This window comes from Melozone crissalis, unplaced genomic scaffold, assembly GCF_028551555.1.
Source record: "Melozone crissalis strain CALT ecotype California unplaced genomic scaffold, PUWL_Pcris_2 ptg000016l_1, whole genome shotgun sequence".
NCBI lineage: Eukaryota > Metazoa > Chordata > Aves > Passeriformes > Passerellidae > Melozone > Melozone crissalis.
The window spans coordinates 42,358,241-42,383,301 of record NW_026535794.1 but is presented as its reverse complement, the minus strand read 5'-3'; the positions used below and the strand labels follow the sequence as shown (position 1 = coordinate 42,383,301).

Sequence of the window (25,061 nt, the reverse complement as noted above, 5' to 3'; positions counted from 1 at the left end):
TGCTTTGTCCATAATAGAAACTTAAAACAGATTTCTTTTTCCTAAACAGGTGCAAGCTTTATAGTAAGAGATTTTCAACAAGCTGGAAGCCACCTGAAATAATTAACACTGCCAGTAAATGGTAATCTTGGGGAAAAGTAAAGAGACTCCAGATAAAATGATACTTATTTACACACACGTGAGTTATTCCACCTGGAGAACATTCAGACTCCTGAACAGGCAGTTTAAGGATCTTTGAGAACACATAAGAAATCTACAGTGAAATTTTACATATATTTTTCCATTGTGAGAAAGTCAAATGCCTGGACAGAGGCATTTTTGCTTTCTATTTTATGTAAACTAGGGATTTATTCCTGCTGAAAGGAACACCATTCTCATTAGTAAAAGCAGCTATGCTGCTTTCCACTTTCATTTTTTTCCCATCCAACAAGCACATAATGTGGGGACTGAATTCCAAACTAGCCTTGTTGTGGCTTTAAGGGGAAAAGGTACATACAGGAATTTCCATCCCTTTCACCAATGTCAACAGCCATTCTCAGGCCTTTTAGATTTGTCCTTATGAGACTTGATATTTTCAGCTTTGCCCAGTATATAACACCAAACTTACAATACTGGAATCAGACAGACTGATCTACCTAAGCTGCAGTTCTGGATGGTTTCTATTTGTTCAGATTCAAAGCCCAGAAGAAAGGAAGCACACACATTTGAAAAAAAGATTACCAGCTACAATTCAACATCACAGGTGGCTACAAAAAGACCCCTAGGAATCACAATTAAGGGAGAGGCTTTTTAAATGATGAATATTTGACATTATTTACTTGCCTTAAATTCTCCAATTCCTGTTTCTTCAAAGGTGAAGAAGGAGGAGCTGCAATGAATTTATCCCCTTCGTGACTTTTATTGCTAGAATAAAAACAGTGTATTACTATAATAGATAATTTAAAAATTCTCAGTGTATTTTTTCACTCCATTTAAAAGAACATAAATTCTGCAGCTTAAAATAGAGGGAGTTGAAGTCATTCACAGATTGAGGCATATGTTCTTATCCTAATCATTCTATTTGAGAAGGAATAAGTGGGACACTTGCTGGAAAGGATTTGACTGACAGACCAAACAACCCACACCATTCTTCACAGCCTTGAACTATTTTTGAAGTTCGGTGCAGGATAAGCATTTTTAACTGGAGGGACACAGAATTTGCTGCATTTGTAGCTTCTCTCCTTTTAGTCTGTAAGAAAAGCAGTAAACTAGTTTTCTCTCTAGACCTCTTAAAAACTAGTTACATAAATACTCTAGAAAGATAACCCACAAAGTGCTACAGCTTCCTTTAGATTTCTAGCTTCCCTGTATTACAAAATTCCTCTTCTATTTTTTTCCCTTTCTCCAAATAAAATTCCACTTTCTTAAAATTACACCTTTTTTTTTGGGGGGGGGGGGGAGCATTTGGGGAGTATTCATTCCATTTAAGAAGTATGAAACTTCACCCTCCAATAAGCTGAAAGAACCTCCTGGAATGAGAATTGAAGAGACAGCTAATGGCTGTATCTTGGCAGTGAGAGACAGCAAGGTCTAGAAAAAGATTTAAAAGAAAATTCAGAATTGAAACTGAATCTGTCCACCTAACAAGAACTTCGTTTATGAGTTTCATGTCTCTCTATTACAAACAGGTAAGATAACTCCAACATTCAAAACATACAGCAGAAATTTCCAAGGAATTCATACTCAATAATGCTGTAGAGTACATACTTCATGCCTTTACCAAAAATTTGTTCCAAAAAATACCCTTAACCACTAAAAGCATTCACTCTTTTCTTGTGAATAAGAGAAGAATTTGCCTTAAGAGTCAGCTTGCTCAATTAGTGGGATTTGCTTTAAAACCATCCTGTTCAATTAGTGTGATTTTCTTCAAATGCCTTGTATGTTTTACTGTTCTCTCACAGAGGTTCCCTTGTCAGAAGGAACAAATCCTTAGAGAACCTTTCAGAATGTGACACAGAAATTCAAGAACAGCCTCCTTTGTTGGATATTCTGAAATTGGCAATGACTACTGGAAGATATGAGGGAGTCCTTTCTTTAGCTTTTTTCAGCTGAAGAAGCATCTGGTTTTGAAAGCAGAAGGTAGCAAAGGATCTTCCCATAGAGGGCATGTTTTCCTTTCCTCACTCCAACAAAAATAAACAAAAACCACCCCAACAGAAAACAAAAAAGGAGGTCTTGTCTGAGTAAGGGCCACCATTTTGTTTTCATTACTGCCCATTAGTGAGCCCCAAAAGCTTAAAAGTGAAGTCCCATTTAAACCAGAGAAGCTTCATCTCAATGGGCTGCATATATGCTTGCCAGAGAACCTCCAACCTTAGTAAAGAGAAAAAGAAAAAAAAACCCTACAAGAAACAACCAAACAAAAATAAAAACCCACAGTCGCCCCCTCTTCTCTCCAACTTATATAAATCATTTGGTTCCTTGACAAGACAGACTGTAATTGGAAAAACAGGATTATAGAGAGCAGCTTTCAAATATTGTTGCAAACAGTAACAGCCACTGACCTCCAGCCACAGACAACCTCAGAATATATGAGGATGCACCTTGTGCCTACACAATACAGTATGTGTACAGTAAATCCTGCCTTGTGACAAATGGATCTTATCTTCTTAACATTTATCTGTACTCAGGTCTGACAAAACCAATGTGTTTTTTCATTACTCTCTAAGTAGTTCAAGTTCTACCACAGAAACTTTTTCCAGATGAGTTATTGTAACATTTACCCTCAAAATGGTCTTTAATGAAAGTGTAGACTATGATCAAAAGTTATTCTCCAAAAGGAAGTCCAGAATGTACGAGGTGATGCAATAAATTAAGCCACCTTCCTTTAACATATGTGTCTACAAATTACCTTTTCTGAAATTTTATTGACAGGAAAGATTTTTCTTAAATTCTTTTCTGCAAAATATGATTATTAAGCAATAGCTCCATGCTGCTTTCCTACTTACTTTCTAAATCTAGTTTCCCATTTTAATGCAAACACAACAAAGCATACTAGGGCTGATGAATGTCAAACCTGATCATGGGGAAATGCTTACAACTGAGTTTCCAGACATTCAGATATATATTGAATCAAGTACACGGCACACGTGTGCTCACACACAAAATCACTGTAACATGAAACTTCACTTACAATTAGAGAAATACCAATATGCACAGCAGGAGGGTGTGGGAAAATATAACATTTGCAGCACAGAAAAAAAAAAGATGGCCAAGGGAAAAAATAATTTCACTGTCTAATTTAATAAAAGCTGATAGGGACAGGAGGAATCAATTCAGTATTTTATTCTTACATTAAAACAACAAGCAGCTAAACAATTTCCTTGAACATACCAGCATTATTAAGAGAATTTACAAATATGTTCTGTTTTTCTGCTGACCAAACCAGGTAAACCACAGACACAGACCATTGGCCCAGAGTTCCTCTGGACAAAAAGAAGGGCTTATATTCAATTCTGTTTACCTGCATGCTTCACTGCTTTCAGTGTTTTCTGTATTTCCCCCCAGCTGATTATTAGTTTTAGATCCATTTTCCTGCTTGGGCTCCTGTTGATCTTCTGGCAGTAGCAGCAAGGCATTTCTTAGACAAATCGCTGCAAACTCCATGCTGGCTACAGGTATTGCTGAGGACTGCCCATCACTTAAACAGACACAGAAGTTGACCAATAAGTAGCAATCCTACTAAATTGAAAATAAAAGCAGAGCTCCAAAAATACCTGAATGCAGAGAAAATTCACCCCAAAAATGTTAAATAACATTTTAATATACCAAATGTAATTTATTAAGATGTAGTATCTTGTTATCTTTACATATTGAAAATACATCACATGCCCAAATAGATTCACTAGATTTTTGATTTCACTTACTCAAGTTTTATGGCAGAGCAGCTAGATTCTTCCTGCCTTTTTCTAAAGTGGATTACTGAAAATATATGTTTTTAAGTGAGAAAAAGAGGACAGATTCAGCTATCTGAAAATGAAATTTCAGATAAGTAAATTTTAAGCTTTAATGCTCATCTTACTTACAATAAACACACAGTTAAGCCCTCTGCTGGCTATCACAGAGGAGGCACAAAATGATGTTTAAGACTCACCAAGCATGTTAGCATGCCTCTCTCTTCACTACATGAACGAACAGTTATTCCACAACAGTTTTAAAATTTCTGATAAACAGATATATATCCTTAACAAAGCTATAAAAACAAAATAAATAACCCATGGAAAACATACTCACTTATAAACAACATTCTGTATGGACTGGGATGCTAGGACTATCTTACGGTGGTAGCCTTGACCTACTATTGATTGCACAATTCCCTTTTTGCTGGGAAGACCTTTAGTCTCTTGTTCTGATGTCTAAAAGGAAAAAAAAAAGAGCTTAAATATCAAGGCTATTGAATGAGAGCTTGACAAAGTAAGTGAAGGCTGAAAGAAGACCTTGAACTCTGCTAAAATATAAGAATAATGGATACAGTTTTAAATCTAAAGTACAATGAAGGATCAGGCACCTTCTATTGTCTTTGTGCTGCAGAGGGGTTTTATTGCACACAGTGTAAGCACAGATTAGTTCTGACAGCTTGTCTGATAGCCTACTGACCTAGTTTCTCCTTTGTTTTGAAAGCAAAAGAACAATGAAGCAAGTCATATTAAAAGAACTGACAGGATATCTAAAAAGAAATAATTTGATCTGCCACATAACATTCAGACTTGGCACTGTAACGCTTGCCATCTTCCCTGCTTACACAGCACTCAGAAAGCTCTTTGGAAAAGCTGCTCCCAAACTGTTCCACAGGGAGCACAAAGCTGAACAACAACATATGCAAAGATACATTAAATTAACTTGTTTAATGGATTGTTGAGTATGCAGACACATTCTGGGGGTCAAGTAAATTTGAAGTACCCTAATTGTCAGCCCCAAGAATTATCTCTACACCACGTTTATTGGGGTTTGTTTGGCTGTTTTACCATGAGCCATCTTAACTTCATTGCTAAGTTTAGTGAGTGATGAAGAACTGCAGTTTTAAGAAAAAAACTTATCCTAAATCTGGACTTTCATAGCAGTCATTTTTTTCAAAAATTTATCAGAATCCAAAAATAGACTGACATAGTAGCATAGTAGTAAAAATATTGAAATGGTAGCATTTACTGCCAAATAAAAAATGCATACACTGAGTTTGGATATGAAGCACATATTTCAAAAAAGATGCTTGAAATGCAGGTGTTTAAAAGGGAATCTTCTTCCATTCATATTTTATGCCTACAAAATACTTAAGTGGGTGAAAATTAGCTTCAGTGAAGTTGCTTTTCTGCATGGTGTTCAGAGCATAAATAAGAATCCATGCTTAGATATAAAGAAATACTGCTGCAAATTGAGTTACAAGGTCAAATTGAACATATTAGTGACTTTAGGACCTCACTTGCCATGTTGCAAATCTAACAATTTAAAGATACTTTCTCTTTGCCTTTAATATTAATAACATTCAAAATTAATTTTTTTAAGATTACAAATTTAGGGAACAACAAGCTGTTTTTTTGACATGAATTCAACTCTCTGGTATACCACACATCATCATAACTGTACAGGAAGAAAGCCTCAGGAACTTGGCATAATCTACTACTTTGGCTAGTCTGCAGTAAATAGGGAAATGCCCCATAAGGATCTGTATTTCCCTTTTCCAGACTGCTAAATACTATCCTTGTAAATGGAATCCTAGCTTTGGGTTTTTGCCACAAAACCACTAATCCACTCTCATACTGAGCTTTTCACTAGACATGATCAGATGTGTCTTCTTTATCTATTTCTGGCATGCACCCAGTAGGATTGATACAGAAAATTGCAAAATTAGTATGAAGAAAGCTGTTCTTCCTGCATTTGCTGTGCTTTATAAAACTCAGGCAAGCAGCACATACAGAATCACAGTCAGTCCAGTTTTGACCCGATACTCTTGAATTTTCAGTGCTCTGCCTCTGAAATTGGTATACAGGCAAACTTCTCCTATAAAGTCGTATCTTTCTTAAGTTCTCTGAAATAGAGATACCAAAATATTGAGTACTATTCAAATTCCCAAAGGAAAAGTTATTAACTTTGTAATTGGATAATGTGCAGTAAATAAATGCACAGAGGCCAACCAGAGAGGAAAAATAGAGGATTCAAGGATGGGTGAAAATATAGTGAATATAGCTATTTGCTCAATTCATCCCACACATCCTGTGTGAGGAGTGCAATGGGCATACTGTGGGAATAACTGTATAGGATCATGCAATTACAGATTGTATCATCACTCCCCCACACTTAAGGGGTGAATTACAGTTTTTACAGGGAATCAAGTAGAATGTATCTTAATTTCACAGACGTACTATTTAGGTGCAGTTTTTTCTTCCTGTCCTCAGCCCTCTGAATTTTATCATGTAGGTTTATCCTAAGCATACAAGAATCAGCAGGTTGGAAACAAGATGTCCCACAGGACATGTAATATGCCTGCCATCAGCAGGTTTCCACCAGCTTTGCCAGGAGAAGAAGGTGAAGGCTTAGCAATTAGAGATTCCATTTCCCAGCAGGTGTGATCCCAACAGCTTCAGGATGGAGAAGGCTGATCTCTGCTTCCTCAGCCTCTGTCACTTTCAGACTACCCACACAAAAGTCTCACCCCACTTAATCTCTAGTGGACAATAAGTGAGGAAACAATGAAACTTCAGATGAGCTTTGGCTGCATGAAGAGAAAAAGACCACATGCAGAGTTCCCTTCACCTGTTGCAGCTCAAGATTAAACATGTAAAAATACACAAGAAACATATAAAATATACACAAGAAACAATTAATCTGGATTTACAGAGGTGTTACAACATCAGGCCTTCAAAATACACAGCTTAACTCTAGGTATTAGTTCCATCTTTCTGTAATCACATGCCATTCTTTAGAAGAATTTTCCAAAGCTACTTACCCCTTTATTGGCAGCAATGCAGCACTCTGCTATTCTCAGCCACAGACGAGGGTTTGAGTGATAGACCTGGACTGCCTCAATCAGGCATTCAAAGGCAGCTAAGGGCCTCCCAATATGCAAGAGCTGAATCCCACAGTTATAGAGCAACTCGTATCGTTTGTTAGTCAGTAGTGTACACATGGGTCTCCCCGAAAATTTTTTACCTGCAGAAAAGGATTACATCACATTGGATGTGCAGCTCAAGACAGCACAAAACTCAAAGAGGGAAGCTGTGAGAAACACCCCGAAGCTACCAAAAACCCCCTCATTGCTGAAATCCACCAGCCTCCCTCTGTAAATTTCTTCCGTATCAAAACTGATTTCAAAGAAAAATTAATTGTATTCTTAATTAAGACTGAAGTACATTAAATGTTAACCTCATACATTCCTTATCACACAAGCTAACTGTATACAATAGTACTGAATCCCAGATTTGTGAGAATACACATCTACACACATTCCAGAGAATATAGATTCCAGAAGAAAACTTTGCTGTTAACAAGCATAAAACACTTTCTGTCTTCACATTAATAAGGCAACACTAGGTCCAAGGGAGAAATGGGAAAAAAACCAACAAAATGCCTGATAGTGAGTATATTTTAAAGAAAACAAGAAATGAAAACAATTATAATTTCATCATGAAATGATGAAGACTGAGTGAGGAGGCCCTCTATAGTCAGATAGGAGAGGTCTCACATTCACAAGCTCTGGTCCTGTTCTCTGGAAAAACACAGAAGGGCATAAACAATCCAGGAGATTCCTGGAATGTGTTTATGATTCCCTTCTCCAAATGTTAAAGGAGCCAATGAGGACAGGTCCTATACTGAACCTCATTCTCACCAGCAAGGAGGGGCTGGTTGGGACCATGAAATAGTGGAGTTAAAGATCCTTAGGACAGTAGAAGTATGCACAGCAAGCTCACTACACTGGACTTCAGGCAAGTAGACTTTGGCATCTTTGGGGGTCTCATTGGTACAATACCATAGGATAAAGCCCTGAATGGAAGAGGAGCCCAAGAAAGCTGATTAATATCCAAGGATCACCTCTCCCAAGCTCAGGAGTGATGCATCCCAACAAAGAAGTTGGGCAGAAGTGCCAGGAAGCCTCCTGAACAAGAAGCTCCTGGACAAATACAAAAAGAAAGCCTACAAAGGGTGGAATCAAGGACCAGCAACCTGGGAGGAATACAGAGAAACTGAGCAGCCAGGGAGCAGATTGGAAAGTTAAAGCCCTGACAGGATCAAATCTGACCAGGAACATCAAGGGCAACAACAAAATCTTCTATAGATATGTTGGTGATAAAAGGAAAACTAGGGAAAATATGAGTCCCCTCCACAAGGAAACAGGAGACCTGATTACTCAGAATATGCAGAATATGGAGAAGGCATCCTTCATGCCCTGATGATGCCACACATTGCCAGCTGGACTATAAATAACCTATGCAAAATAGGCCACAAAAACTTTATTTTGTCATACCTCCCTAACTGATGGACAAAGTCTGTAAACAAGAGAGAAGTAATTGTCCCAGCACCATGGTACATCACAAAAACCAGAAAAATAAAGAACATACTTAATCATCATCATGTATTTCTGGCAACAGCAACCACATTCCTACATCAGGTTATCATCAAAATTCTCACCCCTCTTACCCTGCCCTCCACAAAAAGATGGAAGGGGAATTTTGCTGATGATTACTCAAACCTTCTGTTCTCTATTTCTTAGACTTGCCAACCCCTCTTCCACCATCTGTTTTAATCTCTTGCTTACCTGGATCCGAGCTGCCTGTTCCCAGCTGTGCACATGCATTATCATTTTCTTGCAAGGCCTTTTTAAAGTAAAAAATTCCTAAATTGTGCTTTCCCATTGCAAAGTGGATGCAGCCAAGATTGTTCCAGAACATACACCTTAAGCATTCACCTGAGAGAACAACAAAAGACCATTTTCATTCAGTGACAGTTGTTGCTAAGCCCACAAAATGCTCCAGTCACTTTCTGATGGGTCAGCATATTATGGCAGTCTATTAAAAGATGATTTTCAGTGAGATGTTCATGGGTGACAGTGTTACATCCAATATGACATACACATATATTTATGCCAACTTAACCATACAAGCAGGAAATGCACCCTTCTTCCTAAATATATGTTCAGGTAACACTGTGAGAGGCTTTTTCTAAATAATAAAGGACAAAACATTTAACTTTTCACTTATCTGCTGGTGACTAAAGTTTTACAGGGTTAACATGGATAATAAAGACAAAAAATAAAAAAACACCCTAAAAATCCAAATAACCAGACTATTAGCAAATTAAACAGACATGATTTTAGTCATAGCCTAGGAAGGCTACTAAATGAACAGTATACTGTGCAAAAAAGCTAATGCAAAAAAGTTATGTGACAGTAAAATTTTCAAAAATTTTAAATAATAAAGAGAACTTTAAGCAGAAAAACTGCCAGAGAGGCCTCAATTCTAGATCCAATAAGTCGCCTTTTGTTTCATTTATTGATTAAGAGACTCAATCATGAGCCTTGCAAATATAACACAGCTTCATAAATCCATTTTCACAGACAATCACAGCCTTCTGTAGAAGAATGTTCAATGAAAATCACTATGTTGTTGTGTGAGAGTACAAAAAGAAAGATGAAACACATCCAGTGTATAAATCCATGACATTCAGGGTTGACACTGTTAAGTAATCATTAATATCCTTAAAATTGCTATCAACAAATAGTCCTATTATACTAGACACTGAAGTACTTGCAGATGAAGGGGTTTTATTTTACCTGTTTTCATGAAGCCTGGATGTTCGGCAATGTTGGCACTGTTTAAAAGTTTGACAGCTTTACGGTAATTGCCTCTCAAATACTCAAAATTGCTCTTAAGAAACAGGGAAGGAGCTGACTGTGAAGCAGAAAACAATAGTTAGTTATGCCTTGGTTGATGGTTTCTACTGCTAGTGTTATATCACTTCACAAACTTGCTTCTCCTGCCATTTAAAAATCAATGGGTTTAGGCCATGTTACTTTCAAGAACTCTGTCATGAACTTTAGAGAACCCTGTCATGGAAGTGGCTAAGGAGAGAGGATCTCTAAAGGATCTCTAACCTGTCCTCTAATACCTTCCTCCTCACACCTCCCCTCCCTGCAGAGGCTGGAATCTCCCAACACAGACCTCATGATCCAGAAGGTGTTCTGTTAAACTTGCTTTCCAGCAAGACATAAGCCTCCAAAAAATGTCAACAAAAAGGAAGAAAAAAAAGCTCAAAAAAATGCCCACATATCCCAGAATTATTCCTTTATAAATTGGTTTAAACTACCAATTACATCAAAGTTTGTAATATGCAAAACATCTATAGTAAACTAAAACTTAATTCATTGTAATTATAAAGAATGCTGAACCTGTTTATTATATAGCGTTTCACTGCTATTTTGGCACCACAAGGCATATTTTTTTAGAAACTGAAAAGAGCACAAATAAGAAAATTCTACATTAATTACATTTGCAAAGATATTATAAAACAAACTGACTACATAAAGAATTACTTCAAACATCCACCCTCAATATGAACTTTTTTTGTAAAGAACATTACCAAATTCAGTTTTAAGATACAGAACATATCTAGATTTGAAAAACAACAGCCTTAAGAATACTTACATTCCCAGCTGTATTCATAACAGACTTGATCTCCCTTTTGCATGCTTTTAATGACTTCATCTGGATATAGGCTCTCACCTTATACTGTTAAAAAATTAAATTTGTTAAATAATATACAATAATTTCTGCAGGTTTGCAAGACAAACTGTATCTAGATATTTACTACAGAATGTTTTATACACATCTTTAAAATAGGTAGCAAAAAACTATTCAAAAAGTCCTCACAAAAAAGAAATTCTATTCAAACTTTAAACACCACATTTATAGGGTTTGTATCACAATAAGCAGATGAACACTTTGTTCAATGACCAACAGCTGCTCCATATTCAAGCACAGATATGAGCACTTAAAATGACAAACTAATTAAAATAATCTAACATCTTAAACCCAGACATTTACCTACTAAACTGAAAACACAAGTAAGTGAATGCTAATAGAGAAGCACTCCGATTCTTCACGTATTTTTCAACAGAACAGCACAGTGAAATAAAACCTCAGCTGATTTAGACTGGGGGTTGAACAGACAAATTCAGTGCAGCAAACTGCCATGTAAAGAAATAATTATAACACACAGGGACTGAAATGGTGGTGGTGGGCAGGATGCCAGGTCAGTGTTTCCTGTACATGGATCTTACAAAAAGGAAGACTGAGATAAATTCATTTTTTGTTTTACAACAAGGAGAGAGAAAGCATCATAATTTGGGCTGAACTGGTTTTGAAGGAGATGACACTCAGATTTAGAAAACTCTGGAAGGAATGTTCTTGTATAAATAACATGCAGACCCTTACCTGATGTATCTTAGATTTAGCAACTTCTATTAAAGCTCCACTTTCAGCTTTTTGATTTGAAGAATCTTTATTGGTATTATTACCTGACTGTCACAAAAAAAGGGGAAGCATTACTGTTAATCACCTTTTAAATAAGTATTTAATAGTATTAATAATAATATTGTTTGAGTATTTAATATCAAAATATACACATCCCACCAGAAACTAACTTGAGTTTAACAATCAAAACCCACGAACCACACCAGTCTTTGAAGAGCTGAATTCTGTACTAACATTAGTGTTACACTATGTTGCTCTGCAGTTAAGAAGAATTCTTTTGCCTAGAAGGATGACATGCACATTCTAGAGTACTTCTTTAATGCTTCCTTCAGTAGAATTACTATAAAGAGAGAAAATTTTATCTTAAGTGTGACATTCCATCAACAGGAAAACACTGAAATGCCCTCTCTTCACTTCCAAGACACCACTGATTTTCTTGATTTTTCCAAAAGGTACATGAAAGATTTCATTTGAAAGTGTGCCTAACACTCTGAGATACTGTGTAAAAAAGATACTTAATTTCCTATCCTATGCTGTGCAGCTGCAGTTCCTCTGACACTGACTTCCCTTTCAAACTTAGGGTCTCACATGGTCATAGTCAAGGACAAGCAATATTTGACCCAGGAGACAACTGTTTTTCCAATGCAAGTCTCTGACTGAAGAAAGACATTTTAGCTCCCTGGAGTAAGAGAAAAGGGTGAAAAAGAGGGAATAAACAGCTGTTGTACACAATTAACTCAGTCACTAAAATATTTAAGCCCCTGTCTAAAGTCACAGGTGATCTAACATAGTCTTATAATTCCAAAGTCTATTAAGATACTAATTTTGGATTGAACTAAAGCATACTTCTGATAAAGATTTAAAGGCATTTGTATGATTTTAAGCTTACCTCATTTTTTCCATTCTTGCTGTTATTGTTGCCCTGTGAAATCATTTTTTCCAGAACAGCGAGCAGATGCAAGGCTTTCTCAGCTTGGTAAGTTAACAGGTATAAGTCTACAAGCAAGAAGCACACAGCCTGGGCAAACTTCTCTTCTGTGAAAAGCAAAGAAGAAAAATTTGTTTTTCACCTCTAATACCAATCCCTCCAAACAGGGATGGAAAAAACCCTACTGTAAAGTGCCATTTATGCCACATTATTAGAAAAATCAATATACTACATAAGAAAAAATAATGCAGCCATGTCCAACCCACAGCTAAGTACATGCACTGAAAAGAAAGCTTACTTATTCAAATAGCATCAGCATAAAAGCACAGACTAAAGACAGCTTAACAAGTATTTCATGTTTATAGGCTCTGAGAACTGATCTAAGTAGATCAGCACCAAAGTTGCAGCACCCAAACAGACAGAGCTGTATGCAGATGTAGAATCCCACAGAACTCACAAAGATTCTGTAAAACACATCTCTGTTTAGCTGACTTCACAGAGTAAGTCCCAATTATGCATACTGAAAACTGGGAGGAATTGAAGCAGGAACACAGCAGCATTTACTTAATTTACTGAGACCCACAAACATACATCCTTCAGCCTTCTCACTTATAAGATTTAACAAGGATTATGAAATTATTTCATGCAAGTATAGTAATTCTACTACACAAGGTATCATAGCTCATAAAAGTTGCAGGCTTTGTATTCAGATATAAGCACAAACAATTATGCATTACCTAATAAAGGTATTTAAAAATTAGTGCCCTGAAAAACAGACACTCACCCATGAGGCTGCATGATGACTCAAAACATTAGATTTCAAATAATTTCATTAGCTTGTACATATTATTTATATAAATACCATCTCAACTTGAAAGAATCCATTTCAGTTTCATAGCACTTGTCCGCTAAAGCTCTCTGAAGCACTTTCCCCCAAATTAGTTTGTTGTCCTTGATATAAGTAAAACATATTATTTATTCCAAACCTTACCTGATTTCTTCAAACCATATTAGACAAATTACAAATTACTGTCTGACAGTGAAAAAGACTGAATTGTCTTTCTGTAGTTCTTGAAAGGACAAGATTCTTCTTTCTGCCTACATACCAAAAGGCTCTATGAACTGGTACAGCTTCTCCCCGACGGATATAGCTTCAGTATACTGACGGAGATGGTACAGGATCACAGCTTGATTGTAGTACAGCATACTGTTCTCAACATCATCTAAACCATCCATTTCTTCAACAACAGAGTGAACCTGAAAAAACCCCACTCATTTCACTAAACTTTCAGTACCTATGATTTTAAAGTACGAGGTATTTAAAAAAAAAACCTCCAAAGCTATGAATTTCTCTAAAGTAAATTATAACTTACTGACCTAATAAACTTCATTGTTGCTATAAATTAACACAGCAAAAAAACGTACAATGAAATACAAAACTGTCAATTGAGCAGTAAAGTAATATTTTCACTTTTTTATCATTTCACAAACTATTCCACGTTAAGGAACTTTCTGCTGAAAGAACATAGCAGGTCCTTCTATTGTTATAATCGCAGACCAATTTCAACAATAGTTAAAAACACAACTACAAAAACTGTCCTACAAGATTAAACTGACTCAGATGTTTAAAAGTAATGTTGCTTTCTTATTTTGTTAAATCTATGTGACAAGGAGCAGAAGCTTTATTCCTACTTCACTGAAAGATCCCACCACCATTAATAGTACCCAAAATCAAGTACCATGTCAATACAGTTGCATTACCTGGTTTTTCAGCTGGTTAAGGGTTTGTCTCAAATTGTCTGTGGTAGTCTGATTACTTTTACAGAACTCTGCAACAGCAGTATTCAAAGTTATTTTGTAGTCATCTTTGTTTATGTCTTGAAGGGTATTTAGGTGTTGTAAACAAGCATCATAGTTTCCAGCCTGTAAATTGCACACATACCAGAAACATGCATTAGAAGACAGTCTTTCCTTTATTAATACAACTGAACTAAATATGTATACACATATTTCATTATTTATGCAGATTAACATGGATGAGAAGCAAGTCTAAATGTTGAAATCATATCCAAACTTCAAAAATAACTTGGTGGTGTAAGGACAAATTAAGTAGCTGATTACTATGATCAGATGTTTTCATGAAAAGTGTTATTCTCATTTCTCTTATCATATTAAGTTTCAAGATTCTGTTTCCTCAGTTTTCACAATCTTTCCCCATTTCATGAACACTAAGCAGCTGCAGTTGCTTACACAAGTTCCAGCCCAACTTGGAACTTGTGTATGTTTATGTTCAGTCTTCAGTTCATCTGAATATATAGTGATTTACAATTGAATCTATGGAAGTTAGCTCAAGAGAGATTGGAAAAAGAAAGTGTCACATTCCCAGAATAGGTTTAAGAAACAATTTTACAAGCCTTAGCTGTTGAATGAAGTATTCAATCACCTAGGAATGCCTAAACAGAAACTAGGAGCAAAGCATGATGCTCCACTGATGTGTGATCTAGTGGAAAAATCCCTTTCTTTGACCACAGGAGGATTTTAGTGGCATCAACAAATGAAAGAGAAACTCTTCACTCATTAAGCCTAGATGATGTTTCACTTTCAACTGCTAAATTCCTACACAGGAATAATCACATTCACCTCTTCCATATCAGAGTTATAGACAGACAGGCAGATGCATTTCCATCTCTGTCAATGGTTCACACCCAAAAGCTAAGCTCTGGAGTACCACCCTCCACTTACTCCTCCTTTTCAGGTGCTGTTCCACAGAGTTTCTCCTGGACTGCTGAGTAACTTCCTATTAAGGGCAGAATACAACAGAGAAGAGCTCTGGGGTCCTTCTGCCCTCCCCAAGGAAGTTGCCATTCTACAGCTCCTTTCCATGGAACCACTCCAGTTCCTCCAGTCTCCCAGGCAGGCACAGTTATACAACTTAAAGAGATGTAGCAGGACACTGACACATTTTCACAACTCTAAGCACCAACAGCATGGATTGCCTTCTGATCATGGGCATGAACACAGGAACTTGCAGCTCAGCTGCTGGCATGCTCTTTAGTTGAAACAGTTCATCTCCCAGTGGTTCTCTTGCTGTGCTCACACTTGCAGCTTCTCCTCAGTAGGAGCTTCCAGATCACAGCAACAAGGCTTCTAATCGTGGCTGGACTACAAACCTTGAACCTTTAAATGCTCAGGTTATTTTGTGATGTTTTTCATCAGCTAACAGTCCTTTATGCCACTCTACTAGATAGGATCTAGACTATAACACCCAATTCCATAGGAATTCTGCCAAGACTGAAACTGGGCATGTAATATGGTAAACCAGGATGTGAGACAGCCCACAATGCTATCTGGAGCTATTCAATAGCAAAAAATTGGCAAACAAGGCATCAAATTAATTCTGCTCATATCTGTTGCCACCTCACTCCATGAACTCAGGGAATTCTCAAAGCAAGAAAAATTTGACAAGATAAACCAAACACACTGGACCAGGATAAAAGTAAAGATGAAATCATTAGCAGGTCAAAAGCATTTAGATGTGTGGGCAAGGTGGAAAACAAATGACTCTCTCATGTGCCTTCAGTTCTCAGGATCAAATGCCACTGATTAAAATGTTATTGAAAAAGAGCAATTGAGCTAGACAGCGTTCAAGGAGACATCAGGGAGCAGCACAGTGTTAAGAACCAACCATATTCACTTAATGTAGCAAAATGAGTGAAACATAGAACTACTGAGTGAAACATTGAAACGAGAATCTCAAAAGACAACACTTAAATTCTTCACTGACTTATTTCACAAATTTAAAACTGAATTTAAAGCAAGGCATTTTGGAGACAGAGATATAATTGAAAGGAAAAGCAATTACACTTCCTGTCACACTACATAAAAATAGGCAAAATACAAAGAAAGAAATAATCTGAAAGACCTGGTACTTGAACTTTAACACAGAAGAAAACAATCTTCCAAGAAACACAAAACAAGTAGTAGATACTGCCTGTAGGTGTTACACATGCAGAAATGTTTTATTGCAAAGTGACAGGACATTATACAACACTTTTTGTGAAAGAATATAGTATAGCATGATGCTAAAACACAAGTGTTTGTTTCACTGCTGTTTGTTAAATACATGAGGTTCCTTCAAACACTAACACACCATTTTTAGCTTGATGTGATTAATTCTTCCAAGAGATCATGCACTTCCAATGCTGATGCAGAAGAGAAGCCTCATATAGCTTTTAAGGTTACTAAATTTCGAGAATCAAAATTAAAAGTGCTTTTGTTCAAGTATCCTGTTCAGTCTTCTCACATCACAGCAGATAGAAAATGCATGTGCTGCCTCTACAACACAACTAGTGCTATTTTTGAACATCCTCTTAATGCAATTGGAGTTGTATAAAGAAAACAGGCAAAACAATCACACAGCCCACTTAGCAGTAATGTGGTAACTCAGAAGTCTCAGAGTCTGACTTTGTCTTACCTGAAAAGCTTGTAATGCACTGCTCGACAGCTCCTTTTCCTGATCAGTAATCCCAGAAGCACCTGCTCCTTCATGTTTTTCAGTACCTTGATCTGTAAAAGGGAACAGAAGATTACAACAAAGCTTGCAAGTGTGGTAACAGCTGTGCAGCTTAAAAACTTTGTTTCTGCCAGTCCTCAAGGTCCTCCTGCCAATACAAGTAATTTTCCAGATAACTGTAGCAGTGTCCTTACTACACTATCTATATCCCAAGTTACATCTCCTACCACAACATATCAAGTCATTCTATACTCCTAGTGAATTCCTCTCCATGAAATGCAAATTATAGTGCTCAACAAACAACCAAAGTCCTGCAAGTTAACTGACAACCCATACATTTTAGATTTCTCTTTAAAGCTGCAACCATACACTAGGATTGTCTTATTTTGCTCAAAAGTCAGCAGTGAAGGCCATACATAATGAAATATGTACCACAGTGGATTAGATGAAAACCCACACAAAATCCTGTATAGTGCTTCCTAAACAGCAAGCAAGGGGTACTTTAGGGTGCAACAAAAACCACAGCTAACACTGGAACTTCCCCACAGCTCCCTACTTTGGATGAATAGCTGCCCAAATAAGAGGCTGCACTTGAACCATCATTGTTAATAATCACAGACAGATCTAGTATATTTTTTAACAAAACACTCTATACTTTTGTATTCTTCAATATACTCCATCAAATGCTGTCTGGTGATTATATTGCAAGGCACAATTGCAAGGCTCACTTTTTCAGCCTCACCCCAAATCTTACAGATATTCCTTTCAATCACATCTCTTCCAACATGAGCAGGAGCAGTTTACCCTCCATTACTCTCCATCTTCCTCACATTTTTCCCAGAATCTTCTCCAGTTCTACTACACCCTTTTCCAGAACAAGACAAAAACAACATGTAGCAATTACAATGGTGACCCCTTTATGCATTTATATGGCAATGTAACAAGGTTTTAATTGCCTTCAATTTTTTACATTGAATTCCTAATGATTTATGTTGCAGTCACTATTGAGCATATTTTTCAGAAAGAAGTCCACTAAATCCTTTTGTCATCATGCAATTAAGAATTCAGTGAAGTTGCATTAAAAAGCACAGTACACACATTCCATGTCAAAGAAGCTGAAAAAAAAACCTCCACTAAGCCCTTCCTTGTGCTGAACACAAACTACTGAGAAAAAATTAAACAACCACACAACCACCACACTGGAGAAAGTATTTCTAGGAATACTAAATAATGTGCTAGAACATACAAAAATAATTTCATGGTTTTGAAACAAAGACTTTATAAATCAGCAATGTTACTGCTTCTGCAGAAAAGTACTTCTTGAATTTCACAGTGGAAGATCTCCTCTAAAACACGTTTTGCTATCTTAATAGACTATGTAGGCTATGTAAACTCAATGCCTGCTTTCTCTTCCCTATAATTCAGAGATATAATGCAAACTCCACTCATTTTGTTTTCACTTTGAACAAATGAAAACACAGCTGCGAGCTCCTCTGCAAAATACATTCCCCATCACCACCAATATATCTGGATCTTCTACTACTGACCATGAAAATTTACACATATAGGACAAATGACAATCATAAGGGGCAGTCAAACCTCAGAAAATTAATCATATAATATCCTCAGTAAGAACAAAACAGACTTAGTAATCTATTAAGTTTGTGCCTGTTACTAGGAAATAGTGAGATTCCTTCCACCTGCAATAATACTATTGCCCCCTGCAATTGAGCAAGAATTGTAAATGTTTGGTTGGGACCTTCATCCTGCATTAAGATGTTAACAAAGTAGAGATTTTAAAATCTCAACAAATCTTACACCAGCAAGAGTAACCCACTGTCATTTGGATAAAATTCAGGGTTCAGCAATTTCAGTACTTTGGAGGGATGGATCCTCAAGGGCCTACACCTGCTATGAAATCTGACTGCATCATGCATTGATCAACACCATTTGCACTGCCTTGTCCTTCAAAAGGAAAGGCAAAAGAGAAATTTAAACCACAAAAAAGCTCAGAACATTTCTGATGTGCCAAAAGCTTTCCACAGGGAAAGAGGAAAGGAACAGGAAGTACCTCTGCTTCAACCTAAATATAGCATAGATCTGATTCCAGCTCTAAACCTTGTGATTATACAGATGAACTAAAAGCTCTCACTCTCCAAGGATCTTTAGAACAGCAGGAAATAAGCAAATGCATCTTCCCTCAAACTTTCATGCTAACAGTGGCATTTTCTGCTTTACTTGCTCAGCATGCCTGTCAGATTGTGCTGGTAAAGGTAACCACAGTGCAGAGCCTTGAGGCTCTAAAGCTTTTGAAGCTGATAACACTCAATCTGATCAGATTCCTCACATACAGGTTTACCTAGCAGAGAGCCATCAAATACCAGGTACATTCATGATTACTGCCTTTGTATGCAGGTTTGTAAGGCCAGCATCTCAAAGGAAGTCTGAATTTTGAAGTAAAATGTCTTCAGTGACAGATAATTCAAGAGATACTTGTTTAAGGTCTGCCATGAAAACTACACTTGCATAGCTTGGTTGATGTAACTCCTAAGGAAAAATCAGAACAGGTCTTCAAATTCCACTCTCTCTAAATTTGTTGGTACATTAAACAAACACAAACAAACCCAAAACATAAAATGAAGGTGGGGACTAATTTAAGCAAAACCAGAGCTGTCTCTGTAATCCAATCAACTGCACCTACTAGCACTTAGTAAACAAAGCAGGTTTGTGAAACCTGAACTGGAAGCTTATCAAGAAAAAACTAAAATCCAGCTGATGTAGTTCACAGCATAGCTCCTTCCTTTGAAAAAAGCATGACAAAGCACTTGGGCTACTCTGTACCCTGCCTGTTGAAACACACCTGAAACTTGTTAAAGACCTAAAAGCCACTGCAGACTAATGTGATACTGCCATTCTTGTTTAGACTGGGATCTACTGCTCCAGCTGATCTTTGCTATCAGAGATCCCTCCAAGAGGAGTCACCTGAAAGCTGCCTGGCACAAGGTACTGAACAGAGCCCACCAATTGCACTGAAGTGTGAGGGTGGTGGGGAGGGAGTGCTCTGTTCTCTTGGCTGCAAATGGCTATCCCAGTGCTGGCAAACAGAACTGTTACTTCCATGTTCTTTGAAGCACTTGAAAGTGAAACAGGTAGGGAACTTGTTCCCTGGCAAAACAAACGGCATGCCTTGCTCACTTGGGCCCCTTGACCTTTGGCATTCTTGCAGAACTGCAGGTGGTGTAGGTAACACATGGCACACCAGCCATCTCCAATGTGCTCCCATCTGTACAGCAGCCACAACCATCAGCTGAAATATCCAGAGCAGTGCAGATTCTCTGCTTCACAAGTGAGGGAACTTGATTTATCCTGGAATTTGTATTGAAATATGGACCTGTTTGCTTAACTTTTCATTTATGCAACCTTCATGAGTACAAACCAACTCTAGAACTAAAATTTGTGTAGGTTCATGATGAGGAGCAAAAGGGGCAACCTGGAACAGGATGTAAAAATCAGCTGCTCAGATTTTGATGTGGAGGAAGTGCTGCACTGAGTTAGAAGTTAAAGAATCAAGCCAGGAATTATCTTCCTAGCTATCAATCCTGGGGCTGAGCAGCAGCAATGCTACATCACAGAGGCTGGTTTGCTTTGTACAAGCAGGAAGCTGCTCCTGCTGGAGAGGGTGCATCATGGTGGCCAGCAGAACTTCAGGAAAACTGTCTCTATGGAAGGAGAACAAGGAAAAGTATGAGACTGCCACCTGAGAAGGAAGATTGCTCTCCTCACAGGCTCGCTGCCAGAATTTCATAAAAGCAACAAAAGTCACATCTCCCACATACACATAGCTGGAGACACCTGAGAGTGACTGCAATCATTATCCTTCTCATACCTGCACTCCTTTTCTCCAAGGACTGCTGCTCCTGACCTCTCTTGTTCCTATGCCCTGCAAATTACATCTTGTATGAACTGTGATGTTGAACATTAGAGTATCTCTGGCAATATTTTTAATTTCCAAACTCTTCAGGCAGAGTGATAATCCCTTTCTTGAAAGGGGAGGGATCTATCACATGACTCTTACTCCAAAAGAATTTTGAAGTGTATGAAGCCCAGACAATGTCCAGCCATTACAAGATAACAGTTGTGGCACCAAGACTTATGTTTTAATTTTTGTATAAAGCCCTTCACTACCAGTATAGGTACAATAGGCTACTTTGGTGCTGTGCAATAAAAAACAAGCATTTCTCAGTGGAAAGCTACCTATAGCTTGCTGCCATGAACAAGTGCAGCATGTAGAATATTTTGCCATAGCTCCTATCTTTGATTCGTTTAGCAGATACTTTTAAGAAAGTAAAACTGAAAAGTTCCTTCAACACTTCAAAGAACATCAACAAAAAAGTATTAAAAACTTGATGTCAATATTTTTTCTTGTACTTTAGCAGTCACTTACAGTTCCTACAAATAAACACATGACAGTTTTGTAAACTGTCATGTGCAGTATACTTATTTTCCCTGTAATTTTTTTTCCAAATACTGAGGCATTTCTTATTTAGTATCCAGAGAAAAAAATGCTTAAGGTGATTTTAAATAATGCTCCCCCCACATAAAAACAACTAGAAAAAAAAAGGTGACCATAAACAAGACCAGAAGGAATGACATGAGGTTGTGTCAGGGAGGTTTAGGTTGGATATTAGGAAAAGGTTCTTCATTCAGAGAGTGTTTGAGCACTGGAATGGGTTCCCCCCCTGCCATAAGTCCAAAAGAGTTCAAGAAGTGTGTGGAAAACACTCACAGGCACATGGTGTGATTCTTAGAGATATCTTGTGCAGGGCCAGGAACTGGAATTTGTTAATCTTTATCAGTCTTCCAACTCAGGATATCCTACACCTCTACTAAGCAGACCTATACAATTCTGTAAGCAAGGCTTTCCTCCACATGGCCCTCCTCTCCATCCCCCCAGGAGCTGACATCTGACGGGATGACCTTTCCTGCAATGTAGACTTCTTGCATGACGGGGAGTTGTACAGGAGATGGACGAGCAGTAGTTTAGCAATGCTACACAGCAACTGTATTTGAGATTTATTCTGCCTGTTTACCAGAACATGGTTTATGTTTTAGTCTCGGTGATTTCCCTCTGCAGTGTCTGCTCAGGCCCGAGTTCAGTGAGGACGCACTCATCCCCTGAAGCCAAAGCAGCATCCCTGAGGGAATCAGACTGCACTCCAGCGATTAAGCAGCACCACCAAGAGTTATAACCTCCCTCGTACCTCCTGCACGCCCCAGTTTAACAAATTATCCCAGAAGCTCGACTTGTGTAGGGGTTATTAAGCTCTGAGTGACACAAACACACAACCCCCCCCTCCCGGCCATACGGACATAGGGCCCTCCCCACCGAGCCCTTCCCGGCCAGGAGGGGGCACCCGCTCAGCGCCGCTTGCCGAGGGCACGGAGGGCCCGGTGCGCGCACGGCCCCGCGGTGACCCGCAGGTGTCACAGGGCCCCTCACACGGCCCCGCGCCCGCCGGGCACTACCTCTTCGGCGGAAGGACACGGCGCACAGCCGCGGGGCCGGCTTTCCCCCGCGGCGCGTGTCCCTCCGCGCCGGGCGGCGCAGGCCGGGGGCGGGCACGGCGGGGCCGCGGCCGCTCCCCCCGCACTCACCCGCAGCCTTGTCCGCCGCCATCTCCGCCTCGGCCGCAGCTTCGTGCGGGACCGCGCAGCCCGAGCGTGCCGGTAGTTGTCGAGAGTCCCCCGCGCGTTGCGCCACAGGCGCTGCCCGACCGCCGCCGCCACCAACCGGCCGCTGCCCTCCGGCACTGCTTTGCCGCCGCCGCTGCCCTACGCGCCGGGCCCGCCCCGCCGGTTGCGCCGCCCGCCCCGATTCGCCCGCCGCTTCCGGGTTCCCGGCGCGCCCGCGACGTCCGGCCGTTGCTGGGGCACCGCGGATGTGACGCCAGGACGCGGCGGGGGGAGGAGAGGCGAGCGAGGTGGGGCCGCCATGTTGGCGTGTGAGGGACGCGGTGCGGCGGTGCGCGCTCCTGCCGCGGCACGGAGCTCGCCGGCCGCTGTCTCGAACGGGGTTTGTCCTTTCTACCCCGGTCAGACGTGCCGGCTCTCATCAATGGATGTAAATACATAAAGGTGGGGTGCTAAGAGGATGGAGTCAGGCTCTGCTCGGTTGTGCCAAGCAATGGGACAAGAGGCAACGCGCAGAAACTCATCCGTGGGAAGTTTCACCTGAACATGAAAATGAACTTCTTTACTGTGTCGGTGACCAAGCACCTTAACAGATTGCCCAGAGAGGCTGAGGAGTCTCCATCACCGGGGATATTGAAAACCTCCCTGGACACAATCCTGTGCAGTGTCTCTAGGATGGTCTTGCTTGAGCAGGGGGGTTGGACCAGCTGAGCCGCTGTGGTCCCTTCCACCCTGACCCATTCTGTGATCCCTCTGGAGCAATAGCAGTGACCTACAGGCTTCCATTCCATGTATTCTCTAGTTTATGTGGATTATCAGGTGCACTTGTAAAGTGTTGTTAGGGTGCTTCTCACCATACTAATTAATGGCAATAAGTGCCCAGTGCAGGTTTGGTGCCTCATCCCATATTCCTTCCCAAGTGGCTGTTTTGGCACTGGACACCCAAAGCCTGGGCACGGGGACAAAATCCTCATCACACTAAAGACCCCAATTAGTCTTTGTAATGGTTGTTACTATATTTCTCATTAAATTAACAGGCATGGGATAAATGGCACTGGCATAATCATGAATATTAAAGATTCTTAAGTGTCCAGTTCCAGACCTCTCAATTCTGGATGGACAAAAAGGTGCTGGAGTGGGTCCAGCAAAGGTCAGTGAAGCTGGATAAAGGTCTAGAGGATAATAAGGAGCCAAGGGAGCCTGGGTTGTTCAGCCTGGAGAAAAGGAGGCTCAGGAATGACCTTATCACTCTCTACAGCTGCCTGAAAGGAGGGAGATCAGGCTCTTCTCCTGGGCAACCTGTGACAGGACTAGCCTCAAGCTGTGCCAGGGGAGGGTGGGCATCATTCTTCATGGAAAGAGCAATTAAACATTAGAATGGATTTCTCAGGGAGGCAATAGATTTCCTGTCCCTGGAAGTGTTAAGGGAAGGCTGGATATAGCACTTAATGCCATGAGTCTGGTTGACGTGCTGGTGTTCAGTCATAGGCTGGACTTCCTGATCTCAGAGGGCTTTTCCAAGTGAGTGGATGCTGTGATTACTTGGATCTGCTATACATAGTATTTAAGCATTCACCCTTGCTACAATGTATCTTAGTAGGCTCAGCGGCCACTTCTCGTTCTGACTCTTGAGCACGGACTCTGTGGATGAGTGCAGAGGAGGCAGGAAGGGGGCTCTCTTTTGAGCCCTCATAGTTATTTACAACAGGAAGTAGGATGAGCTTAGAAGGCACCCCAGAGATGTCCCCTTCAAGCACCAAAAGGTTCCCTGTGTCTCTGTCCCTTGGAGTCAGGCTCCATAGACACGGGGACATTCACCTTTAATGGTCATCATCGATGTGCACTGTGTGGTTCTTCTGTGTTGCTGTGGGGTTCCTGTCAGGCACTGCTTCCAGAGTGATAGTTGACAGTTATCTGCTGATATGGAACACTTTATTCTATTATTCATCCAGATGTGGTTCTCCAAGATTTCCCCCTTCCCCCACTCCTTCCTCATTTATTCCTGTTAAGCATCACCTTGTTTCCCTACTTGTGACAGGAAGTGTAGATACACTCAGTTCTGATTAAAAGACTTCAGCTTGTATGGTTTTTGTCTCGTTGCCAGCGGACAACACTTGTCAAGACAGCCCAGAGTGTCTCACGCACACTGCACCTATGGTGTGCCTCTTGCACGTTAGGGGAAAGTTGTCCTTGGGAAAGTCAACAGCTAAAGGGATTCAGTGGAAGCAGGATTTCTTAGCAGTCTTCTTGCAGTGGCCTTCAGGGACGGTGTTCTCCCTAACTCTGCTGTCAGGCCCCTCAAAGAGGTCAGGTTTGTTGGTAAGGAAAGATTTAACACAGGGAAACACAGGGGAGGAAATGCACTCTAACACACCAGCTCTGAACACCTGTAAATCACAGCTTTTAATGAGCCAGGCCCTGTAACACGACG

The 25,061-nt window shown here is 39.7% G+C and overlaps 1 protein-coding gene across 1 annotated transcript in view; it reads right to left on the bottom strand.

Annotated features, from left to right (window-relative positions):
* The window catches only part of CNOT10 (CCR4-NOT transcription complex subunit 10), a 32,679-nt gene extending 9,918 nt beyond the window's left edge, over positions 1–22,761 (bottom strand). Inside the window, exons 1-13 of the mRNA XM_054274195.1 lie at positions 22,595–22,761; positions 16,901–16,992; positions 14,188–14,349; positions 13,533–13,683; positions 12,388–12,533; positions 11,460–11,546; positions 10,671–10,754; positions 9,800–9,917; positions 8,786–8,935; positions 6,980–7,182; positions 4,273–4,394; positions 3,503–3,679; positions 823–903 (exon numbers count right to left, since the gene is read on the bottom strand). Coding sequence (XP_054130170.1) covers positions 823–903; positions 3,503–3,679; positions 4,273–4,394; positions 6,980–7,182; positions 8,786–8,935; positions 9,800–9,917; positions 10,671–10,754; positions 11,460–11,546; positions 12,388–12,533; positions 13,533–13,683; positions 14,188–14,349; positions 16,901–16,992; positions 22,595–22,616 — 1,595 coding nt within the window. The 5' untranslated portion in view covers positions 22,617–22,761. The remainder of the gene's footprint in view (positions 1–822; positions 904–3,502; positions 3,680–4,272; positions 4,395–6,979; positions 7,183–8,785; positions 8,936–9,799; positions 9,918–10,670; positions 10,755–11,459; positions 11,547–12,387; positions 12,534–13,532; positions 13,684–14,187; positions 14,350–16,900; positions 16,993–22,594) is intronic.
* Between the last annotated feature and the right edge of the window lie 2,300 nt (positions 22,762–25,061).